The sequence below is a fragment of the Pan troglodytes genome, chromosome 5 (assembly GCF_028858775.2).
Source record: "Pan troglodytes isolate AG18354 chromosome 5, NHGRI_mPanTro3-v2.0_pri, whole genome shotgun sequence".
Lineage (NCBI taxonomy): Eukaryota > Metazoa > Chordata > Mammalia > Primates > Hominidae > Pan > Pan troglodytes.
In genome coordinates this window covers 62,510,575-62,529,714 of record NC_072403.2, presented here as the reverse complement: position 1 = coordinate 62,529,714, position 19,140 = coordinate 62,510,575, and the positions used below count along the sequence as shown (strand labels likewise).

The window sequence follows — 19,140 nt, the reverse complement described above, 5'->3', positions numbered from 1 at the left end:
TGTAATTGTGAAGGTTAGATTGTAAAGCTGTGGTCAGAGTCATCTTGTTTAATAGCATGACCTGGAGGCCGATGATTCAGTCACATGCGTGAATTCAGTCACACCTTAGAAGCTAAACTGGATTGGACTGGTTTAATACCGGGAGGAGGCCCTTTAGGGTTTGAAATGTTCCCATAGGAAGTTGGCTTAGTGTTGACTTAGCCTTCAGGCTGCAGAATCCATAGGTATGAGGGTGTATGTATGTGTGTGCATACACATGGCCATGGGCTGTAGTTTGGCCACAAGCCAGACACACACAGAGCCTGAAAGTTATCAATTAAAAAGTAGTTAACAGTATTTCAGCTTGTGTAGAAAAAATCAAATTGCTTATTTACCCTGCCAAGTGAACTCAAAATGATTGAACTTTGAGAACAGAAATGGATGACTTCTAACCATTATCACATTTTAAAATTCTTAAAGAGTTAATGTACACTGCTTATAATGTAGTGCGTCTGCATCCAAGTGAGGTGTAAGAGTTAGTGTCTACATCTGGTGACCATTTTTATTGTATCTATATGGTTTTACCTACAGTTTGGGAGACGTAATTTGGCATGTAATATTTGGAGGAAATATCTGAATATATTACTTTCTTTTTATGTTCCTGGCCTTCTTGCCTAGATTAATTTACAGAAATTCTCTGTAATATGAAGCCTCCCATTACTGTGTGTTTTGTTTTGTTTCTTTGTTTTGTTTTGTTCTGTTTTGTTTTGTTTTGAGATGGAGTCTTGCTCTGTCACCCAGGCTGGAGTGCAGTGGTGCGATCTTGGCTCACTGCAACCTCCACCTCCCGGGTTCAAGCGATTCTCCTGCCTCAGCCTCCCAAGTAGTTGGGACTACAGGCATGCCCCACCATGCCCAGCTAATTTTGTTGTATTTTTAGTAGAGACGGGGTTTCACCATTTTGGTTGGGCTGTTCTCAAACTCCTGACCTCAAATGATCCACCTGCCTTGGCCTCCCAAAGTGCTGGGATTACAGGCATCAGCCACCTCACCCGGCCAAAAAAGATCTTTATAGATGTGATGTAAGGTATAGCCCACATTCTCCTACTTCCATTTTTGAAGCAGAAAACTGAAAAAGTGACACAGCCACGGTAGGAAGATAGCTCATCTGGTTGTCCTCTTCATGGGAGCCTGGCAAACCTAGTTGCAATTTCTACAGCAGGCACTTGTTACCACAGTCCTACTTTTCCTTGTAGCTGTGATTTTTAAAAAATACCATATGGTATTCTATTGTATGTGTATAACATTTTGTTTAGAGTGCCTTATTGATGGATATTATGTTGTTTTTTGCTTTTAAAACTGTTGTACTGAACTTTGTATGTGTCTTTGTGAGGCATGTGAATATATCCATAGGATAAGGTCCTGGAAGTGGAATTGCTGGGACAAAAGGTATTACATTTAAAATTTTGAGACGTACTTCTGAATTGTCTGCCAAAAGAGTTGTACTGATGCATACCTCTTCTGCACTGTTTCCCCTCCATGATGCCTTTGAGAAAGAAATACTTCTTAACTTGTTAATTACCTTTTAGCAGGTCTAAGCCCCACTCTGTTTTTTCTATTCTTTCTTTTACTTTGCCCTTTCATTCAGAAAATTATTTCTTTTCAGCTTTTAAAGATGTGCCAGTGATGAAATTGAAGGCCTATGTTTCACTCAGTTTGATGTGCAAGCTGTTACTCTAAGCATGCATGTATTACGAGTTTAGGGGGAAAAATGACGAAGTAAGTTGACAAATTTCAGTGATGTGATCATTTAAAAAGTTAGAGGGTCAGCTGGGCGCGGTGACTCACACCTGTAATCCCGGCACTTTGGGAGGCCAAGGCAGGCGGATCACCTGAGGTCAGGAGTTTAAGACCATCCTGGCCAACATGGAGAAACGGCGGCTCTACTAAAAATACAAAAAGTTAGCCAGGCCTGGTGGCAGGTGCCTGTAATCCCAGCTACTCAGGAGGCTGAGGCAGGGGAATCGCTTGAACCTGGGAGGCGGAGGTTGCAGTGAGCTGAGATGGCACCATTGCACTCCAGCCTGGGCAACAAGAGTGAAACTCAGCCTCAAAAAAAAAAAAAAAAAAAAAAAACTGTTAGAGTGGGGCTGTCTTGAGTATGAGTGCCTATCACTCTCCTAGAGATTTAGGAAGTATGTAATCAACATGAGTTTCCCCTGCCCCCGCATGCTGCCACTGATCCACTAACAATAGGGCTGTAAAGCTTGAGGGAAGATGGGTTTTGATCAAAACTCTCCTTGCTTAGAAACTTGACAAGTCCTGCCTTTGTCATGTTTCCCTTTAGCATTCTCTTACCTTTCTCTCACATGAAGATTTCTTTTACATTACAGGAGCAGCCGCTATATGTAACTCTATCTGTTTTTCTTTGATAGGTTCATCTGTTTGTTTTGACACTTCTTGTATTTTGACTTGATTATCCACATTATCATCTTAGCCTGTGATATGAAGTAGTTTGAGATTTAGTTTTCTACCATAATAAAAATAAATTGATTCCCACTACCCCCTTTTTGGGGAGGGTGTATTTATCCTTATTAGTCACTAAAGTTTACTTAAATTTTCCTTTTATTCACTAAAATATAGGTACTGGAGGAGTTACTTCTCTATCAACATCAATACCATTCTCTGTATTCATTAAAATTTAGGCTGTTAATGGGATTGATTGTTCTTTGTGAAGTGAGAAAGTCATAATTCATTAGATATTTTTTAATTATTGAATTTGTTAGACTCTAACCTTGAAGTACTAACTAAGCTTGCTATAAATATACTGTTTCTCATTTTTGCTGTCTACCTTGTTGTTAATGGAGAGTCACTTTGTAGAAAAAAATATACTGTTTCTCATCTTTGCTGTCTACCTTGTTGTTAATGGAGAGTCACTTTGTAGAAAAAAAAAAAGAATGTTTGAAAAAACTCAGGCACCTAGTTTTGAGAACAAGGGAAAATTACCTTCATAGCTTGTTGCTAATCTGTGCCCAAATATGAGCATGAAGGGATGTCTACACTGAGTTACGCAGGCCTTTTTTTTTTCTTTTTTTTTTTTTGTTGATTGCAAGGTGAGGTGCTTTTTGCACCAATAAGAACAGTAAGGACATGCTAAGTCTGAGCATGATTTAATCGAAACAGTCATCTTCAGGAATTTGTTATGGTAACTTCTCTGCTATCATAGGATAAGTGAGGCATATGATCTTTTGAAAAGCAGATGTTAAGTGGCATATGTGTCTTCAGTCACCTCTGTGTGGGTTGTTCTGTAGTATAGAGGGTGTTCTAAAAATGATCTTTAGGTAAATGGAGTGAGGCTTGTTTTTGTTTTTGTTTTGTTTTACACTTCCACACAATCCCTTTTCAATTCCTTGCAAACTGCTGAGTATGTACTGTTTTGCCAGCAAAGGCTGAGCCTGTATGAACCCAGCCATGTGCTTTGTCTGTGCATGTCCCCACACAGGAAGCACACCAGAGAAAGCGATACTTCAGGGTAGATTGATTTCATTAGAACTTCATCATCACCAGCCTCAAATGGTTCTGGCCAGCAGTCTTTTTCTATCTGTATGAGTAACCCTTCTGTTCCTCACAGCACCTCCTCCCACCACCTTTTCTCAGTGTTAACAGGTGATCTAGACTCCTACTCTCAGAGAAAATTGAAGCCAACAAGTAGAAAGTCTTTTTTGCTACCAAAGACACAAACCTATCTTCTTCTGCATCCATCCTCACCCCCGCTGCTGCTGTTCAACACAGGAGTCCTCTCTCCACATACCCAAAGCCTGTCCCCTCCTGCTGTGCCCTGGATCTTATCTCTGTCATTGCCTTAGAAACCTTTCTTGTATATATTCATCTTTTTCCTTCAATAGATCTTTCTTGTTGGATTTTAAGCATGTTGCAGCCTCTTCTGTTAATAAAACAACAATCAACAAAAACACTCTCCCTTAACTGCATGCTTTATTCCAGCTACTACCTTATATCATTCCTATCCTTCAAGGCCAAAGTCCTCAGAAGAGGTGGCAATATCCTCCATCATTTCTTCACTTCATACTCATTCTTCAACACATACTAATCTGGTCTCTTACCCCATAATTCATTAAAACACTTATTCTTGGGTCATGGGTGACTTCTGTATAGCTAAATCCAGTGGATATTTTTCAGGCCTCATCTTCTTTACATTTTAGTATTTCACCCTATTGGCCATTCTTTTCTTCTTGAAATACTCTCTCCTTTAGCTTTTATGACACTGTACTCCTGGTTTTTCTCCCACTTCTTGTCTGCTCCTGCTCAGTTCCCTCTGTAAACTTGGACTCTTTCACAAGGCCAGTAAACACTCGAGTTTTTCAAGATTGCGTGTTGGACTTTTTCTTTTCTCTCTGTGTTGTCTCTCATCCATGCTTACAGCCCTAATTACTATAACCATTGTCATATAACTGGGTTCTGTAGATTTGACTTTCTCAATATCTCCTGACTTGGCCACTTTTTATCCACTGCTGCCACATTCTTCTGCAAGCCACCATGGCCACTTAACTGGATTCTGTGGGAGTTCTTTGACCATTTAAATTTTTTTCTCTGTCCACCCCCAGATCTGATCAATTAATCTCTTCTAATCCTCCTTAATGCATTCTGATGGCTTTTCATAGCTATTGGGGAAAAAGTTTACAATCCTTTAAGACGTTCATGAGAGTCTGCATTGTCTTGGCCCTTTGCCACACATCCAGAGCCATGTCTTACCATGTTCCCCTGGCTGCTGGCTCCCCACTCATGCACTGGTCTCCTTGTATTCCTGTGCCCTTCAACCACAGACCTATGCATGCCTTTTTTTTTATCACCTGAGTGCTCTTCCACCAGGTTTTCTCCTGGTTTACTCCTGAGCTCCCTTTGGAGCTCTGAGCTCTCCATATGCACAGTGGCTGTTCTCAGTGCCTTACTTCCTGGCACATGGTAAATGCATATTAAATATTGAGCGAATGAATAAATGAATGAACTTGCTAGTTTTTTGACTGGGAAGAATTATTTCTATGTAGCATACCAAAGCATCAGGTTGTCTTCTCCGATTACCCTTTTATGGTGTTGTTTTTATGCTGATAGATACGTTTTGGTAACCTGTGCACATTGCCCTTTATACTAAGTTTCACAACTACTTTCACGTAAATCTCTTGAGATCTTGGGTAAATCAGTTGAGTTCTTTGAACCTTATGCTATAACCAGCCCATAATGTCCCCCCTCCCATACTCATACACATTTCCAGATGCTCTGTACGTGATTTTTGTTCTAACTTCTGTAATTCTTGATACTCATTTTCTGCAGAAAGAACTGAGACACAGGTTGCAGGATGTGTGTCCAAAGTCAGAGAGCAAATTAGGACTAAATCACAGGACACCTGACTCACAGCTCTGTGCTTTGTGTGTGTGTTCCACCTCAATTTAGGCTTTTCTCTCAAATATGTAAAAACTGTTTTTTAAAAATTTAAAGAATTCCTAGCTACTCGGGAGGCTGGGCTGAGGCAGGAGAATCGCTTGAACCCAGGAGGCAGGGGTTGCAGTGAGCCGAGATTGCGCCACTGCACTCCAGCCTGGCGACAGAGTGAGACTCCATGTCAAAAAAAAAGAATTACGGCCAGGCGCAGTGTCTCATGCCTATAATACCAGCAGTTGGGGGGTGCCGAGGCGAGTGGATCACTTGAGGTCAGGGGTTCGAGACCAGCCTGGCCAACATGGCGAAACCCCGTCTCTGCTAAAAATACAAAAATTAGCTGGGCATGGTGGTAGGTGCCTGTAATCCCAGCTACTTGGGAGGCTGAGGCAGGAGAATCGCTAGAACCTGGGAGGCTGAGGTTGCAGTGAGCTGAGATCGCACCACTGCACTCCAGGGTGGGTGACAGAGTGAGACTCTTGTCTAAAAAAAAATAAATAATAAAAAAAATTAGATTGTGATAAGGTGCATAAAATTTACCATATTAATCAGTTTTAAGTTGATAGTTAAGTGGCATTAAGTACATTTACTTTGTTGTACAACCATCAGCACCATCCATCTCCAGAGCTCTTTTCATCCAGTGTAACTAAAGCTGTGTACCCATGAAACTCGAATTCCCCATTTCTCTCTCCCCCCACCCGTTGACAACCACCATTCTTCTTTCTGTCTTGTCTTTCCTTTTTAAATTGAGGAAGGAAACTGTGGTCCAGTGTTTTTTCAAGTGATCAGATATCTCAAGTCACAAAGTTTAGGTGGGTTTTTTATTCTGATTAAAAAAAAAAAAATGTGACCAAATGCTATCTTTTCCAGGCTTCATTATTTTACAGGGTGCTCCAGAGTTGGGCAAACATAAAATGACATGCCCACCCTCCCTCCTTGCTAACATTTAAATGTGTTCTTTTCTTGTATATTTAATAAAAATAAACACTGAAAAAGAGTTAAAAGGTTCACTGTCTCCTGCTGAGGGCATAAGGCAGTAGCATGTTTCTGCTTGTGGGTGCTTTTGTTTGTGTCGTTATATAACTGCCTGATGACATTGTGGATGTTTTTTCCCCAATACAAAATGCTTATAATCTTGAAAAGAAATTAAATAATTATTAGAAACAAGGGTTTTTAACATGGTTTAGTTATCAAACTTGCCTGATAAGAATCACCTGAGGGAGGGGGGAGAAACTTGTTAAAATGCAGATAACCAGGCCTTTCTTTCTATTCTTAATCGGTATTAGGACCCAAGTGTGGGAAACATTGGTATAGGACGCATTGATGAGTTCTGTTTTGGTAATAATCTGGAACTTCAGCATGTTTCTTATGATTTATTTTTTCTAAGTATGTCAATACACACACATACATATACATATACATTATTGTGTTTCTTTATGGGGGTTACCAATATCATTATCATTTTGCCCAGTAGTAGAAGTATAATTTGTTCTGTATTTTCTTTATTATGTATTCTCAGCTTCATATTGGGTGTTACCGTTTAGATAGTTCTCAGTTTATGATACCAGGATATTGCAGAGAAGAAATCAGGCTCTGTAGTCAGACAGACCTGGGTTGAAACCCTGACTGCCACTTACCAGATTTGTGTTCTTGGTCAAGTTATATAACTTCCTTATGCTTTGGTGTTTTTCCATCTGTAAATTCAGGATAATAACACAACCTACTGCTTAGGGTCAATTGAGATGATTAAGTGAGATAATGCTTTAAGTCCTTTAATGCATTGCCTGCCACATAGTAGGTATCAGTATTTATTAGTCCCTGTTGTTGTTTTGTGATTGTTATTACTTTATAAGGTATCCCAATTGGCAACATTATCAGAAGCTGAAGCTGAGGGCACATGAGAGCATAAGAAGGGAGGAGAACCTAGAAGCAGCAACATGTGCTTTTTGAAACTTTTATACTTCACCGCTGTTTGTTGTCCTCACTTTGTGCCCACTTTCCAAATTGTTTTTTAGGAGAGACAAAGCCTTTAGGAAACCTCGAAAGGGTGTGTGCTTGTTTAGGATATGGGGAAGCTATGACATTTTACCCTGGTCCATGTGGATTTCGATAAGGATTCCAAAACTTGGCTGGAAGCCATAGATGGTGGTTTTGTCAGTAGAAATTAGTGAAAAGAAAAGGAACAAGCCTAGGATGGAAAATATCTCCAGGAATTTGAAACACTGATATGTCCCAGTCCCCATAGCTCATGTTTTTCTTTATTATTTATTTAATCCTCAAAAGTTAATGTTTTAAGCATTATGCTAGATATTGAGGATATAAACATGGACAAAACACAGGCTCTGCCTTCAGGAAGCCCATGGTTCAATATGAGAGATAGGCAGATATATAGTTATGAAAAATGTGGTAAATACAGAAATGAAGATAACAGACGGCATTTGGGAACAGAGGAAAGTACTTCCCGGAGGAAATGGTGGTGGAACCGAGTCTGCTGAAAGAATTCGAGTTGGCCAGGTAATGTCATGTACGGGGGTGAGGTATGCAGTGGACATTTCTTGAGCAAATAAAAGAGTCAGGAAAAACCTGACATGTTTCTGTTTTTGTACTGGGAAATGGGCTTTGCTCCTCTCCTTACCCCCAAGACTTATGAAAGGGAAATTTCTCAAACATAGGAAAGCAGATGCAGGGTAGCCAGAACCTTACTGTTTGTATCCACATAAATAATTATTGAGTGCCAGCTGAAAGCCAGCACAACCTAACAGACTCTATGAATTTAAGTCACTTTATTTTTTCATCCTTAAAAAAACCCCGATTTGGACTGTGGCCATTGATATTTCCCATATGTGTCTTTTCAGCTATTGTCACATTTTTGGTTCAGGATTTGGTAACATTGTGTCTGCACTAAAGCACTCTTCTCTTAGCTGGCATTTTTCTCTTTCTCTTAGTTAACTTTAATTAGTGTCCTCTCTGCCATGTTTCTAAGTACTTCCTTTCCAAGTACTTTGATGTTGTTTCATGCTCCTTGCAGTTGAGTGTATTGGTGTTTGCCATGATATATTGTGGAAGCCTTCAGTAGTCTGTTGTGCTAATCTTTTTTTTTTTTTTTTTTGAGGCAAAGTCTCTCTTTGTCGCCCAGGCTGGGATGCAATGGCGCGATCTCGGCTCACTGCAACCTCCGCCTCTTGGGTTCCAGTGATTCTCCTGCCTCAGCCTCCCGAGTAGCTGGGGTTACAGGCACCCGACACCATGCCTGGCTAAGTTTTGTATTTTTAGTGGAGACCGGGTTTCACCATATTGGCCAGGCTGGTCTGGAATTCCTGACCTCAGGTGATCCTCCCATCTCGGCCTCCAAAAGTGCTGGGATTACAGGCATGAGCCACTGCGCCCAGCCTGTTGTGCTAATCTTTAGCCATTTATATCACTGTAGAAGTCATACGTTCCTGCAGAATCCTATCTAATTCTCATGTGAGCTAATGTATTAATAAAGTTTTGGAGTACTGAAATGTTACCTTGGAGGTATCTATGCCAAAAAAATCTCTCATGCAATTTTTATGTTCAGTTAGCTTTGGCTACCTGTTAATGTAGGTGGTGATATCCTTATACTATATCCATATATATATCTATCTATACATAAATGCCAACATACCTGTATATGTATATATGCATGTGGATATATATATATATATATATATAGCCTAGGGGAGATTGCTCTTTTAAGATGGGTGTTGTATGAAAGATAAACATTACTTTTATCCAAAATTATTTTGTATTATGACAATAGCATTTTTCTATACCTCTCTGCCCTATATTTTTAAACAAATTCAGGGCACCAAGCTTGCATATAAGTGATTTGCAATTTTTAGTTTCACTTCCAATTTCATTTTAAGGCCTTTTCTTGGTTTTATACTTCTAATTTAAAGTTTATGCTATCTTGTATTTTCTTTGTAAGCTACTTTTAATTGCTTATGAAAGAAAAGCTGGGATATAAACATGTTTAAAGATTATAATGTATGATAATTGGGTCATTTTGAAACATTAACATTATCATAGAATAATAAAAAAATAAGAGAATGGCCTTTTTTTCCATAAAAAGACTAGCATTTATTACTTTAAGTGGCAAAGGATCACATTATATGATTTTGAAAGGTTTCCATAAAACAGGCAAGTTACAATAGTTAATGTTCAACTATCTAAAATATAACATGAGAACATGGTCACTATAATATAGTCTAATGCTCTTTGGTTAGTCAAACCTAAGATGGAAATGACATTTCCTGTTAACATTCCACAAAAAGATGTTACAAAGAAATGAAACCTTTAGAATGAAAGTAAGTATCTTCTAAGTGTGAAAAATAAATGAAGTTTTTAAAGGTTGTGTTATCCCAGTGAGACTATGAAGAAAGAAAGTGGTGGACAGGACAGACACAGCACAGGCATCTTCTGGATGCTTCAGTAGAGGAAAGGTAGAGGAAAGACAGGCAGGTAGAGGAAAGACAGATTTGAAAGACAAAGGGACCACCACTCTATTAGGATATGAGCTAAGGGAGGAATAGCATTTTAAATTTTATAGGCTATTACTTTTTCATAGTGGTTTTTTGTGTTTTTTTGAGATGGAGTTTTGCTCTTGTTGTCCAGGCTGGAGTGCAGTGGCATGATCTCGGCTCACTGCAACCTCTGCCTCCTGGGTTCAAGTGATCCTCCTGCCTCAGCCTCCCGAGTAGCTGGGATTACAGGCGCCTGCCATCACGCCTGGCTAATTTTTGCATTTTTAGGAGAGACAGGGTTTCGCCATGTTGGTTAGGCTGGTGTCAAACTCCAGACCTCAGGTGATCTGCCCTCTTCAGCCTCCCAAATGCTGGGATTATAGGTATGAGCCACCGCACCCAGCTTTGTAGTGGTTTTTAAAGTTTTCCCTTTTCCCATTTTTGTTTAACTAATTTTCTTTATCTGCTGTCTTTTAGTGGAGGAAAACCATTTCAGTTTTTGTTCCATTAAAGTGTTAAACATCATGATAAAAGAGATGACTTACTCAGACTCATTGTATTCTACAGCTGCTTTTGTGTTGAAATGACTGTGTCATTCTGAAGGAAGTTTTATGTTTTATTCTCTTAGCTGAAAAACTTGATTCTTCAATGACTTTATTCATTCCCTCTAGGATTACTCAGTGTTTACTTTCTTTGCTAATGGCGGGGTTCTCATAATAACATGCCATGTCTTGTTCTGAGATTTGGCAGACTTAGAAAGTCTGTTTTTTATTTCCCTAAAAGGTGCAAATTTTACGGAAACAAAACGATTTTTTATTGAAAGAACTTCAGATATTTGTTTTTGTCTAGACTGCTATACATACCTGTTTAATAATCTTGAGGTTGGCAGATTCTTCAGATGTTTCTATGTGAATAAAAAATGTTACTTTTGGAGGTCTGTCATTTACTTCCATAGTTGTCAGTGGATTTATTGTTCCTATAATAATTGTAGGGTCACTTTTAAAAGAGTGGTCATATTGGTGGCAGGTTGAAAACATTAAAGGATTTCCTAATAATTTCCTGGAATATGAGCATGTAGGTGATGGTAACCACATTCCCAGGTTATGAACAATGCAAAGTGATATAAAAGTATAAGATTTTCTCGAAAGGTCTGTTTTCTCACCATAAAAGAGTACAAATTGCCACTTAGCTTTCTAATATTAATGATATATTTTCAAACAGCTTTTCATACAAGCAGCCTGCCAAGTAGTATACAAAATAATCTGCATTTCATTTCTCCCACACCACCTTTGAGCCCTCCCACTCTTTCTGTGGTTTCCCAAATGATTATTTTGAGCAAACAGGAATGCTTGTGGAGCTTGTAGAGAGCCTTTCTTTGTAAGTTATCAACAGGTTCTTACTCAGTGATTTTTTTGGGTGGTGAGTACCACTCTTGAAGGCTTTCCTGTTTCCACATTGTTCCGGTAGTCTTTCAGTGCTTTGTTTTTGAGATCCAAGTTTCCTGACTGGCTTCTAGCCTTGAGTGAAGTCTCCAATGTCCATATTTTGCCACTTTCTCTACAAGAAGCATTTGAAGAATCTTTTCCTCTCTCATGTAGATAGAGCTAGCTTCAAAGTTTCTGCATGGTTTAGGGTGTTACGTAAATCTCACAAATTATAAAGATATGAAGTCTGGGATGTGTGACTGTGTGTGCGTAGGGGGGCACATGCACACATGTGTGCTCATGAAAACATAAACTATTGCTTATTTTAGACATTCATTTATGATTCAGATTACTAAGGAACCAAACTACTTACCAACTTATCAGTAGATATTTGTTGAGGGTGTACTATATATCATTCTTTATTACAGCAGAAGGATAAAATACAAAATTTTCTTAATACATAGTACTTGCTATCTTGGAGTTGACGGTTTGGGAGAAACAACATATACATGTACACGAACCAGTGAATTAATAGGACAAGGAAGTCTAAGATTATCCTAAGTGCCATATCGTGGGGTGCAGGCTGGAAGTATGAGTTCAGGAAACAGAGACAGAAATAAGGGCTAGGAAGATCAGCCAGGCTCCACAGAGGAGGTGGAGCTTGATCTCTCCTTGGAAGAATGACTAGGATTATAGAAGACAAAGATGATGTGAAAGGGTATGGTGCAATGGGGAGGCCATGGACACAGCACTGAATTAAGCTACAGGCTTTTTGTCTTAGAGGAAAAACATTGACAGGATGCTGGTTGGATTGGAAAGATGCTGTTGGAGTAGCGTAGCTTAAATCAGTCGAATAGGACAAATACTCATATATATTCTGACTATGATATATTTGTAGACTTTGTTGAAATTTATATATGTTCAAATTGTTATATTTTCATTGTTATATTTGCTTTCGATACAGAAGTGTCTGAGATAAGTGAGCAATGTTAAATGTTTGATGAAAGTCTCTGCATTTTAACGCAGGCTTGGTGTTAATATTAGCAGATGTTGTTATGTAAATGGAAACCTATATAAATATAATGTTGAATTGGCACATGAGAAAACCTAATTAACACAGTGAATTTTTTCCTAGGCCGGACCTGATAGATATGAATACTGTTGCTGTTCAAAGCAACCTTGCAAATTTAGAGCATGCTTTCTACGTAGCAGAAAAAATTGGTGTTATAAGACTTCTGGACCCTGAAGGTGAGTTATTTTCTTGATTATATGTGGACTGGCATGAAAGTCTGATCAAAAGTAATTTATCAACATTGTGAAATAATTAATTTATGTTGCTGTTTTTAGATGTCGATGTCTCCTCACCTGATGAAAAATCAGTAATAACTTATGTGTCATCTCTCTATGATGCATTTCCTAAAGTCCCTGAAGGTGGGGAAGGCATTGGTGCAAATGTGAGTATTGATTTTTCCACACCGGAAGCTGTTGATTCAGTAATGACCAATTGACTGCATTTATTGATAATGATTTTTGCAGTTTTTGAATGTTGAATATATTTTAAAGAATTTGAGTTAATATGCTGTTTGATGAATTGATATTCTATGTATTTCATGACATTATTCTACCATTAAATTTAAAGTATAACTCATTAAAACTTTTGTGTCATAAATAAAAGAGGCTATTTATAGTTACTGATCATCTTATAAATAAAAGGTTTAACTTTCTGAAATTTGGAGTTTTCCATTTTTTAGCTGGCTGCCGTTTTACATTGCTGTATTTGCTATTCTTTTGTATGTATAGAATATCTCACTTTTGAAAACAATTTCAAATTTGTTACCTCATACGATTCTATGAAATAAGTTGGCTAGATAACATTTTTGTGATTTAAAGGAGGACTCCAGAGGAAAATTATTGGATTTGGCCAAATTAGCAGAGCCACTTAGTAAGCAGGGAAAGGTCTCTGACACATAGCTTTGGGCTCTTTATTAGTCTACTATTTCTTAAAGGTTTGTGTAACTCACTTCAGTGATGCTTTTTTTTTTTTTTTTTTTTTTGGTGGTTATGCTAACAAGTGCTTATGCATTTCTGAAGAGAACAGGAAGCCCAGTATGTGTCACATATTTGGGGATGATCCCCTTCACTTGGATTTCTGCCTTCCTCTTTGCAGATACCTTTTCTCCCCTACATTACTTTGAAGATTTAGGAGCTCATCTTTGATTAGCTCTCTTGGATTAGGAGCTCCCTTTTCTGATTGCTTCTGTCAGTTCTCTGTGCTGTTTCTAGACCTGTTTCCGTATTCTTCCTCAGGTTCTTCTTTTCAAAGACTTCATGCTCTTTGATCCCTGAGTAGCCTGTTCCCATGCTCACCCCTGATGATTCAATGTTGAGCATTGCTTCAGAATGTTTCTTTGGCCATCTCTTGCTGCTGCTTCTCACTACCTCCATGCTGATCCTGCTGCCTATTACTGCAGAACTAGGCCGATAGCTTTCCTACAGCTTTCTGTCTCCATTTTGTTCTTCTTCCCACTGCCTCGGCACACTGTTGCCAAATTAATCTGTCTAAAACCTGATGTCTTTAGCTTGAAAATTTTCAGTGTCTACATATTCCTTGCAAAGTTAAATGCAATCTAGATATTCTGACATTTAAAACTGCAAATATTTATTCTGTTTACCTACATGTTTTAGCTATGATTTCCCAATATGAACTGTTTACTGGTAGCCAGGACATTTCCATGTCAATGTCCTGACTCACTTGGGACTCCCCTTTTATCCACTCTTTCAGCACCCCCACTCACCTCCCCCCATCAATAATTACTTACTGGTCATTGCAGAACATCTCAGATACTGCCTTTCCCAAGAAGCCTTTAGAAACTATTTTAAGGCACAGATATGCTTGCCTGATTCTTATCTCAACTAGCATGTACTACCCGTTTTAGTTATTTCAACATTTCAACACTTAATTAAATACTGCTCTTCATTTTGCCTGTTTATATTATGTATCTCTCTTGCCTCTGCATTTAGACAGTAACTCCTTGACAATAGGTATTATATCTTAAAGTATTTTTTTATTATAACACTCAACACAACCTTTGAACATAATAATAAGCACTCATCAAATACTTAAACAGAGCAGTTGGCAGCCTTCCAAGTTTCCTCCATTTTTAAAGAGTTTGCCTACTGAGTACTTGGATAATCCCACCATATACATTTCCTGTAGTTTGTGTACATATCTGGTTTCCTACATATTGGGTAAGTCTTTTGAGTTTGAGATACATAGTAGATTTAGATCTAAAATAGTTGGCAAAGATGGCAACTAACTTGATTTATGCAAGTTGTTACTGCCCAATCTTGAGCCCTGGTAAACACCCCAAATTGACTTTGGATTTTTTTCTGCTGTGCTTAGATTGAGCCCCCAAAAGCCTTCTAAATACAATACCCCAGGCAGCCACTTTCTTTGGATCAGAATTGGCACTCATAAGGCTAGTGTTAGTGGCCAAATGTTGATAGCAAATTTTACAGGTGTTTATGTGACAGGGATTGGGGCTGGGTGAAAGTAAGAAAACATTTAGCTGGTTCTGTCTGTCAGGCTTCAAATACGTACATTTACAGAATGACTTCTGACTAAATTGTCTTAGATATGAATGTTATTATCTACAGATGTGAACCTTTTCTATCATTTGATTGTTCTAGGATGTTGAAGTCAAATGGATTGAATACCAGAATATGGTGAACTACCTCATCCAATGGATTAGACACCATGTGACCACAATGTCTGAGAGAACATTTCCTAATAATCCTGTAGAACTGAAGGTTAGTGTCACTGTAGAAATTACATAGGATTGATTCGATTGTAAACCCTTAAGTAATGCTATAATAATTCTGTAATTTTAGAAGTTCAACAAAAGTTGCCCTTGGAAAGCCATTAATAAGTAGGCAAAATTTGTATTACTCATTTCTCTTATTATACAGAGAAAATGGAGGTAAGACATTAACAATTAAAACAGATTAGCTGTAGTCACTCAGCTTTGGTTGAGAGGTTAAAGGTTTAATTTGAGAGAGTCTCTGAAACTGACATTGTCAGATTGATTTTAGTACATGGGAAATGCTTGGAGCCCCCGAGATGGCTTGAGGTAGAAGGGACCCTGGGAAGTACATACAAGTGTGGCACTGGATTGGGGGTGTGCCTGTGGTTGAGCCCTGTTAAAAACTGCTTCTTTTGTGCAGGAAGCATCTTTTGTGCAGGAAGAGGTACACAGTATTTCACCATGAATTTGAAAATACATGTCTGACTTCCAGTATAAGTGAATTCATGGTTTAGTAAAACATTTGCTAATACTGAAAAACTTAGGGCAAGCTTTTGAGGCAAAGACATTGCAGATATAAAAGCCATTATAGGCCGGGTGCGGTGGGTCACACCCGTAATCCCAGCACTTTGGGAGGCCAAGATGGGTGGATCACCTGAGGTCAGGAGTTTGAGACCAGCCTGGCTAACATGGTGAAACCCCATCTCTATTAAAAATACAAAAATTAGCCTGGCGTGGTGGCACACACTTGTAATCTCAGTTACTCCGGAGGCTGAGGCAGGAGAATCGCTTGAACCTGGGAGGTGGAGGTTGCGGTAAGCTGAGATCGCATCACTGCACTCCATCCTGGGCGAGAGAGCAAGACTCCGTCTCAAAAAAAAAAAAAAAAAAAAAAAATTACAAAAAGCCATTATAAATATGTAAACTTATTAAAAAGTAAGTTGTCTCATTTGTATATTTGGTTTTATAATAGCAAAGTGGTCTACTTTATTTCTAGAAGCTGATAATACGAATATTGCCGACAAAGCCTTAATTCTTTGGTTTGTAAGCTTTATTTTCATGATCAAACTGGGATAGAAAAAACTGTAATAACCTAGGGTGAGCTCCGTTAGAGTTATTCATTGTGCTCCTGCATCCGTACAGAACATCTGTAGAACAGCTTTCATTCTCATTGCCACGGGGAGTTTGTCCTTGGCACGAAATTACTTGGCATCTGATGATATGATACTTTTTAAGTGTTCTCAAGTTGTTTGTGTGATGTTTCCCTACATGGACATGTAATTTTCCAGGGCAGGAAAACTTTTCCCTACAACGACCATGTGGTGCCATGAACAGTGTTTAGCACACAGGAGTATTCGGTGCTTAATGACCAACAGACGTCCTGAAACATTGCATTCTGATTTCAAAACCATTTTCAGATTTCATGTTCAAATACACTTATTTCCAAATGGATTTCCATTGTCCAGACCCTTGGATGAATTGTACTGGCTTCTGGTTAGTGTAGATTCTTAGTTATAGAAGAAGTGATCAGAGTACTTGCTGATGACTAGAACAAGACATAGATTAGGAAAGAAAATACATCATGGGGAAATGCCAGATAATTGCATTAGCAGAACTTTGAATGGAATCCTTCAGAAATGTGTCATCCTAAAGATTTACAGGGTCTTGTTTTGTAGCTGCATGAATTACAATGAAGTAATTAGTACATACTTATTAAATATGGAGATACATTATCTACATAATTTTTATGAAGGTCCCTTTTAATAAATACACTGTATTTAACAGGTTCCCAAATTAATGTATACAAACTAGATAGTAACTTAATTACACGGTTGAAACTTCTGTAATAATAGCCCCATCAACTAATAGCATCTACCTTCATTTGTTCAAAAAATCTGTTTAAATTGGCCAGTGGGACATTGAAACTAAATTTTAGCCCTTTCTGCTAAGAAGTTTTTTTTTTTTGAAGGATAGAACCATGCAATAGAAGAGAGTTTTTTTATTGCTTTCTTTATGGGAATTGCTTCAAATTATTTTTCCAAAGACTGAAAGCTAAAGTGCAGCATTTGGGAAGTGCATCTTTTAAAGGGTATGTTTTCTTGTTTGGAGGATGAGAGATTTTTAGTAGAGCACTAGTAAACACTGAATGGTTTATTATTATCCAGATCCCCCTGTGGCACTAAATCATGGCTCACATCAATAATTACACCCTCATCAAATTTTAGATAACCCACGTCACCAGCTGGCTGGAAATTGGTATTGTCTTTGAGTGTCAGTTTAACAAAGGAATTCCACTGACTGCATATGATACAGTACATAACACTTGAAGTGGTGGCTTAGTGAGATCATGAAAACAGATCTTTTAAGTTTGGTCCTTAATTTCTTGTCCTTTTTATTTTAGGCACTTTATAATCAGTATTTACAGTTTAAAGAAACAGAAATTCCACCAAAGGAGACAGAAAAATCAAAAATTAAACGTCTATATAAATTATTAGAGGTAAGCTCAAATTTGCTTTGTATTGTCAAGCATAGTCTTTGTTTTGTTTTGTTTTCATTTTTGCTTCACATTAAAGTTTTTTGTTTTCTCAAGATTTGGATAGAATTTGGACGCATCAAGCTCCTTCAAGGTTATCATCCAAATGACATAGAAAAAGAGTGGGGGAAACTCATTATTGCCATGCTAGAGAGAGAGAAGGCCCTTCGTCCAGAAGTAGAAAGGTAGGCCAGAGGTGTTTTCTGCCATGAATATCAAGTGGGGAGGGGGCCTTTGTGTTCTTGTGAAAGAACTTAAGTTAAACGTCTGTTTACTTGGCCTTGGATAAGTCTCTTAATCCTTTTGATCCTCCATTTTCTTATCTAGAAACTCTTCTAAGAGATTTTAAGGAGGCAATCAGTGAAGTAATGTATATAAATGACCGGCTAGGCTGGATTGGTATGTGAAGTCTCATCTAATAAGGCTTTACAGTTTTAAAACCAGTCAAAATTACTTGTAATTTCTCATATTGACCTTAAGTCACCAGGGCCTGGATCTAAAAGCTTATAGGACAACAACTGATTTTATTTCTTATTACATTTTTTTGCTATAGTTCTCTTTCCAAGGGGCATTGGAAACCAAAATCTAGCTTGCCTTCATTTAAAGGGTGTTGGATGGCGTCTAGAACACACTCAGTAAATGTTAGTTCAGGTTCCCTTTCTGCCACGCTTCTACAAGTGGATTTACTCCATGAAATCATCACTAGCTCTCTGTCATTTTGTCTCTCACTACATCCAGTTGCCCAGGAAGGTACCATTTAGTCTTCAGGAAATGCTTGTTGGATGAATTTGTCTCCCTTACAGTCTTAACCTGGTACCTGGGAATTGTGATCTGTGTTCCTCATTAGCCATGAGGTCTATAGGACCTAGACCTTGCAGGGTGTATTAGTCCATTCTCACGCTGCTAATAAAGACATATCTGAGACTGGGTAATTTATAAAGGAAAGAGGTTTAATTGACTCACAGTTACATATGACTGGAGAGGCCTCACAATCATGGTGGAAGGCGAATGAGGAGCAAAGTCACATCTTACATGTCAGCAGGCAAGAGCTTGTGCAGGGGAACTCCCATTTACAAAACCGTCAGATCTCTTGAGACTTATTCATCACCATGAGAACAGTATGGGGGAAATGGCCCCCGTGATTCAGTTATCTCCACCTGGCCCCACACTTGACACGTGAGGATTATTACAATTCAAGATGAGATTTGGGTGGGGACACAGGCAAACCATATTACAGGGTAAGGCCTGTGTGGCCAGACACACCTCTCCAGCCCCCTTGCTCTCTGCACAGTAGCCACACTGGCTGCCTTACACCTAAACATTCTCAGATCTCAGCTCCAACATTATTTTCTCGAGAAACTTTCCATGGTTCCCTAGGCTAGTTCAGATATCTTGCTTAGAACTCTCATGTTTCCATGTATTGTTCCTTCATAGTGCTTATCTTGGTTGTATTTTTATATTTATTT

At 38.5% G+C, this 19,140-nt stretch overlaps 1 protein-coding gene across 33 annotated transcripts in view; it reads left to right on the top strand.

The window, feature by feature from the left end:
- The window catches only part of DST (dystonin), a 497,218-nt gene that overhangs the window by 291,915 nt on the left and 186,163 nt on the right, over nt 1–19,140 (top strand). For all 33 annotated transcript variants that reach the window (XM_016955718.3, XM_063812480.1, XM_016955699.4 and 30 more), the window contains 5 exons: nt 12,474–12,586; nt 12,686–12,792; nt 15,029–15,148; nt 17,543–17,638; nt 17,732–17,859. In XM_016955718.3, coding sequence (XP_016811207.2) covers nt 12,474–12,586; nt 12,686–12,792; nt 15,029–15,148; nt 17,543–17,638; nt 17,732–17,859 — 564 coding nt within the window. The remainder of the gene's footprint in view (nt 1–12,473; nt 12,587–12,685; nt 12,793–15,028; nt 15,149–17,542; nt 17,639–17,731; nt 17,860–19,140) is intronic.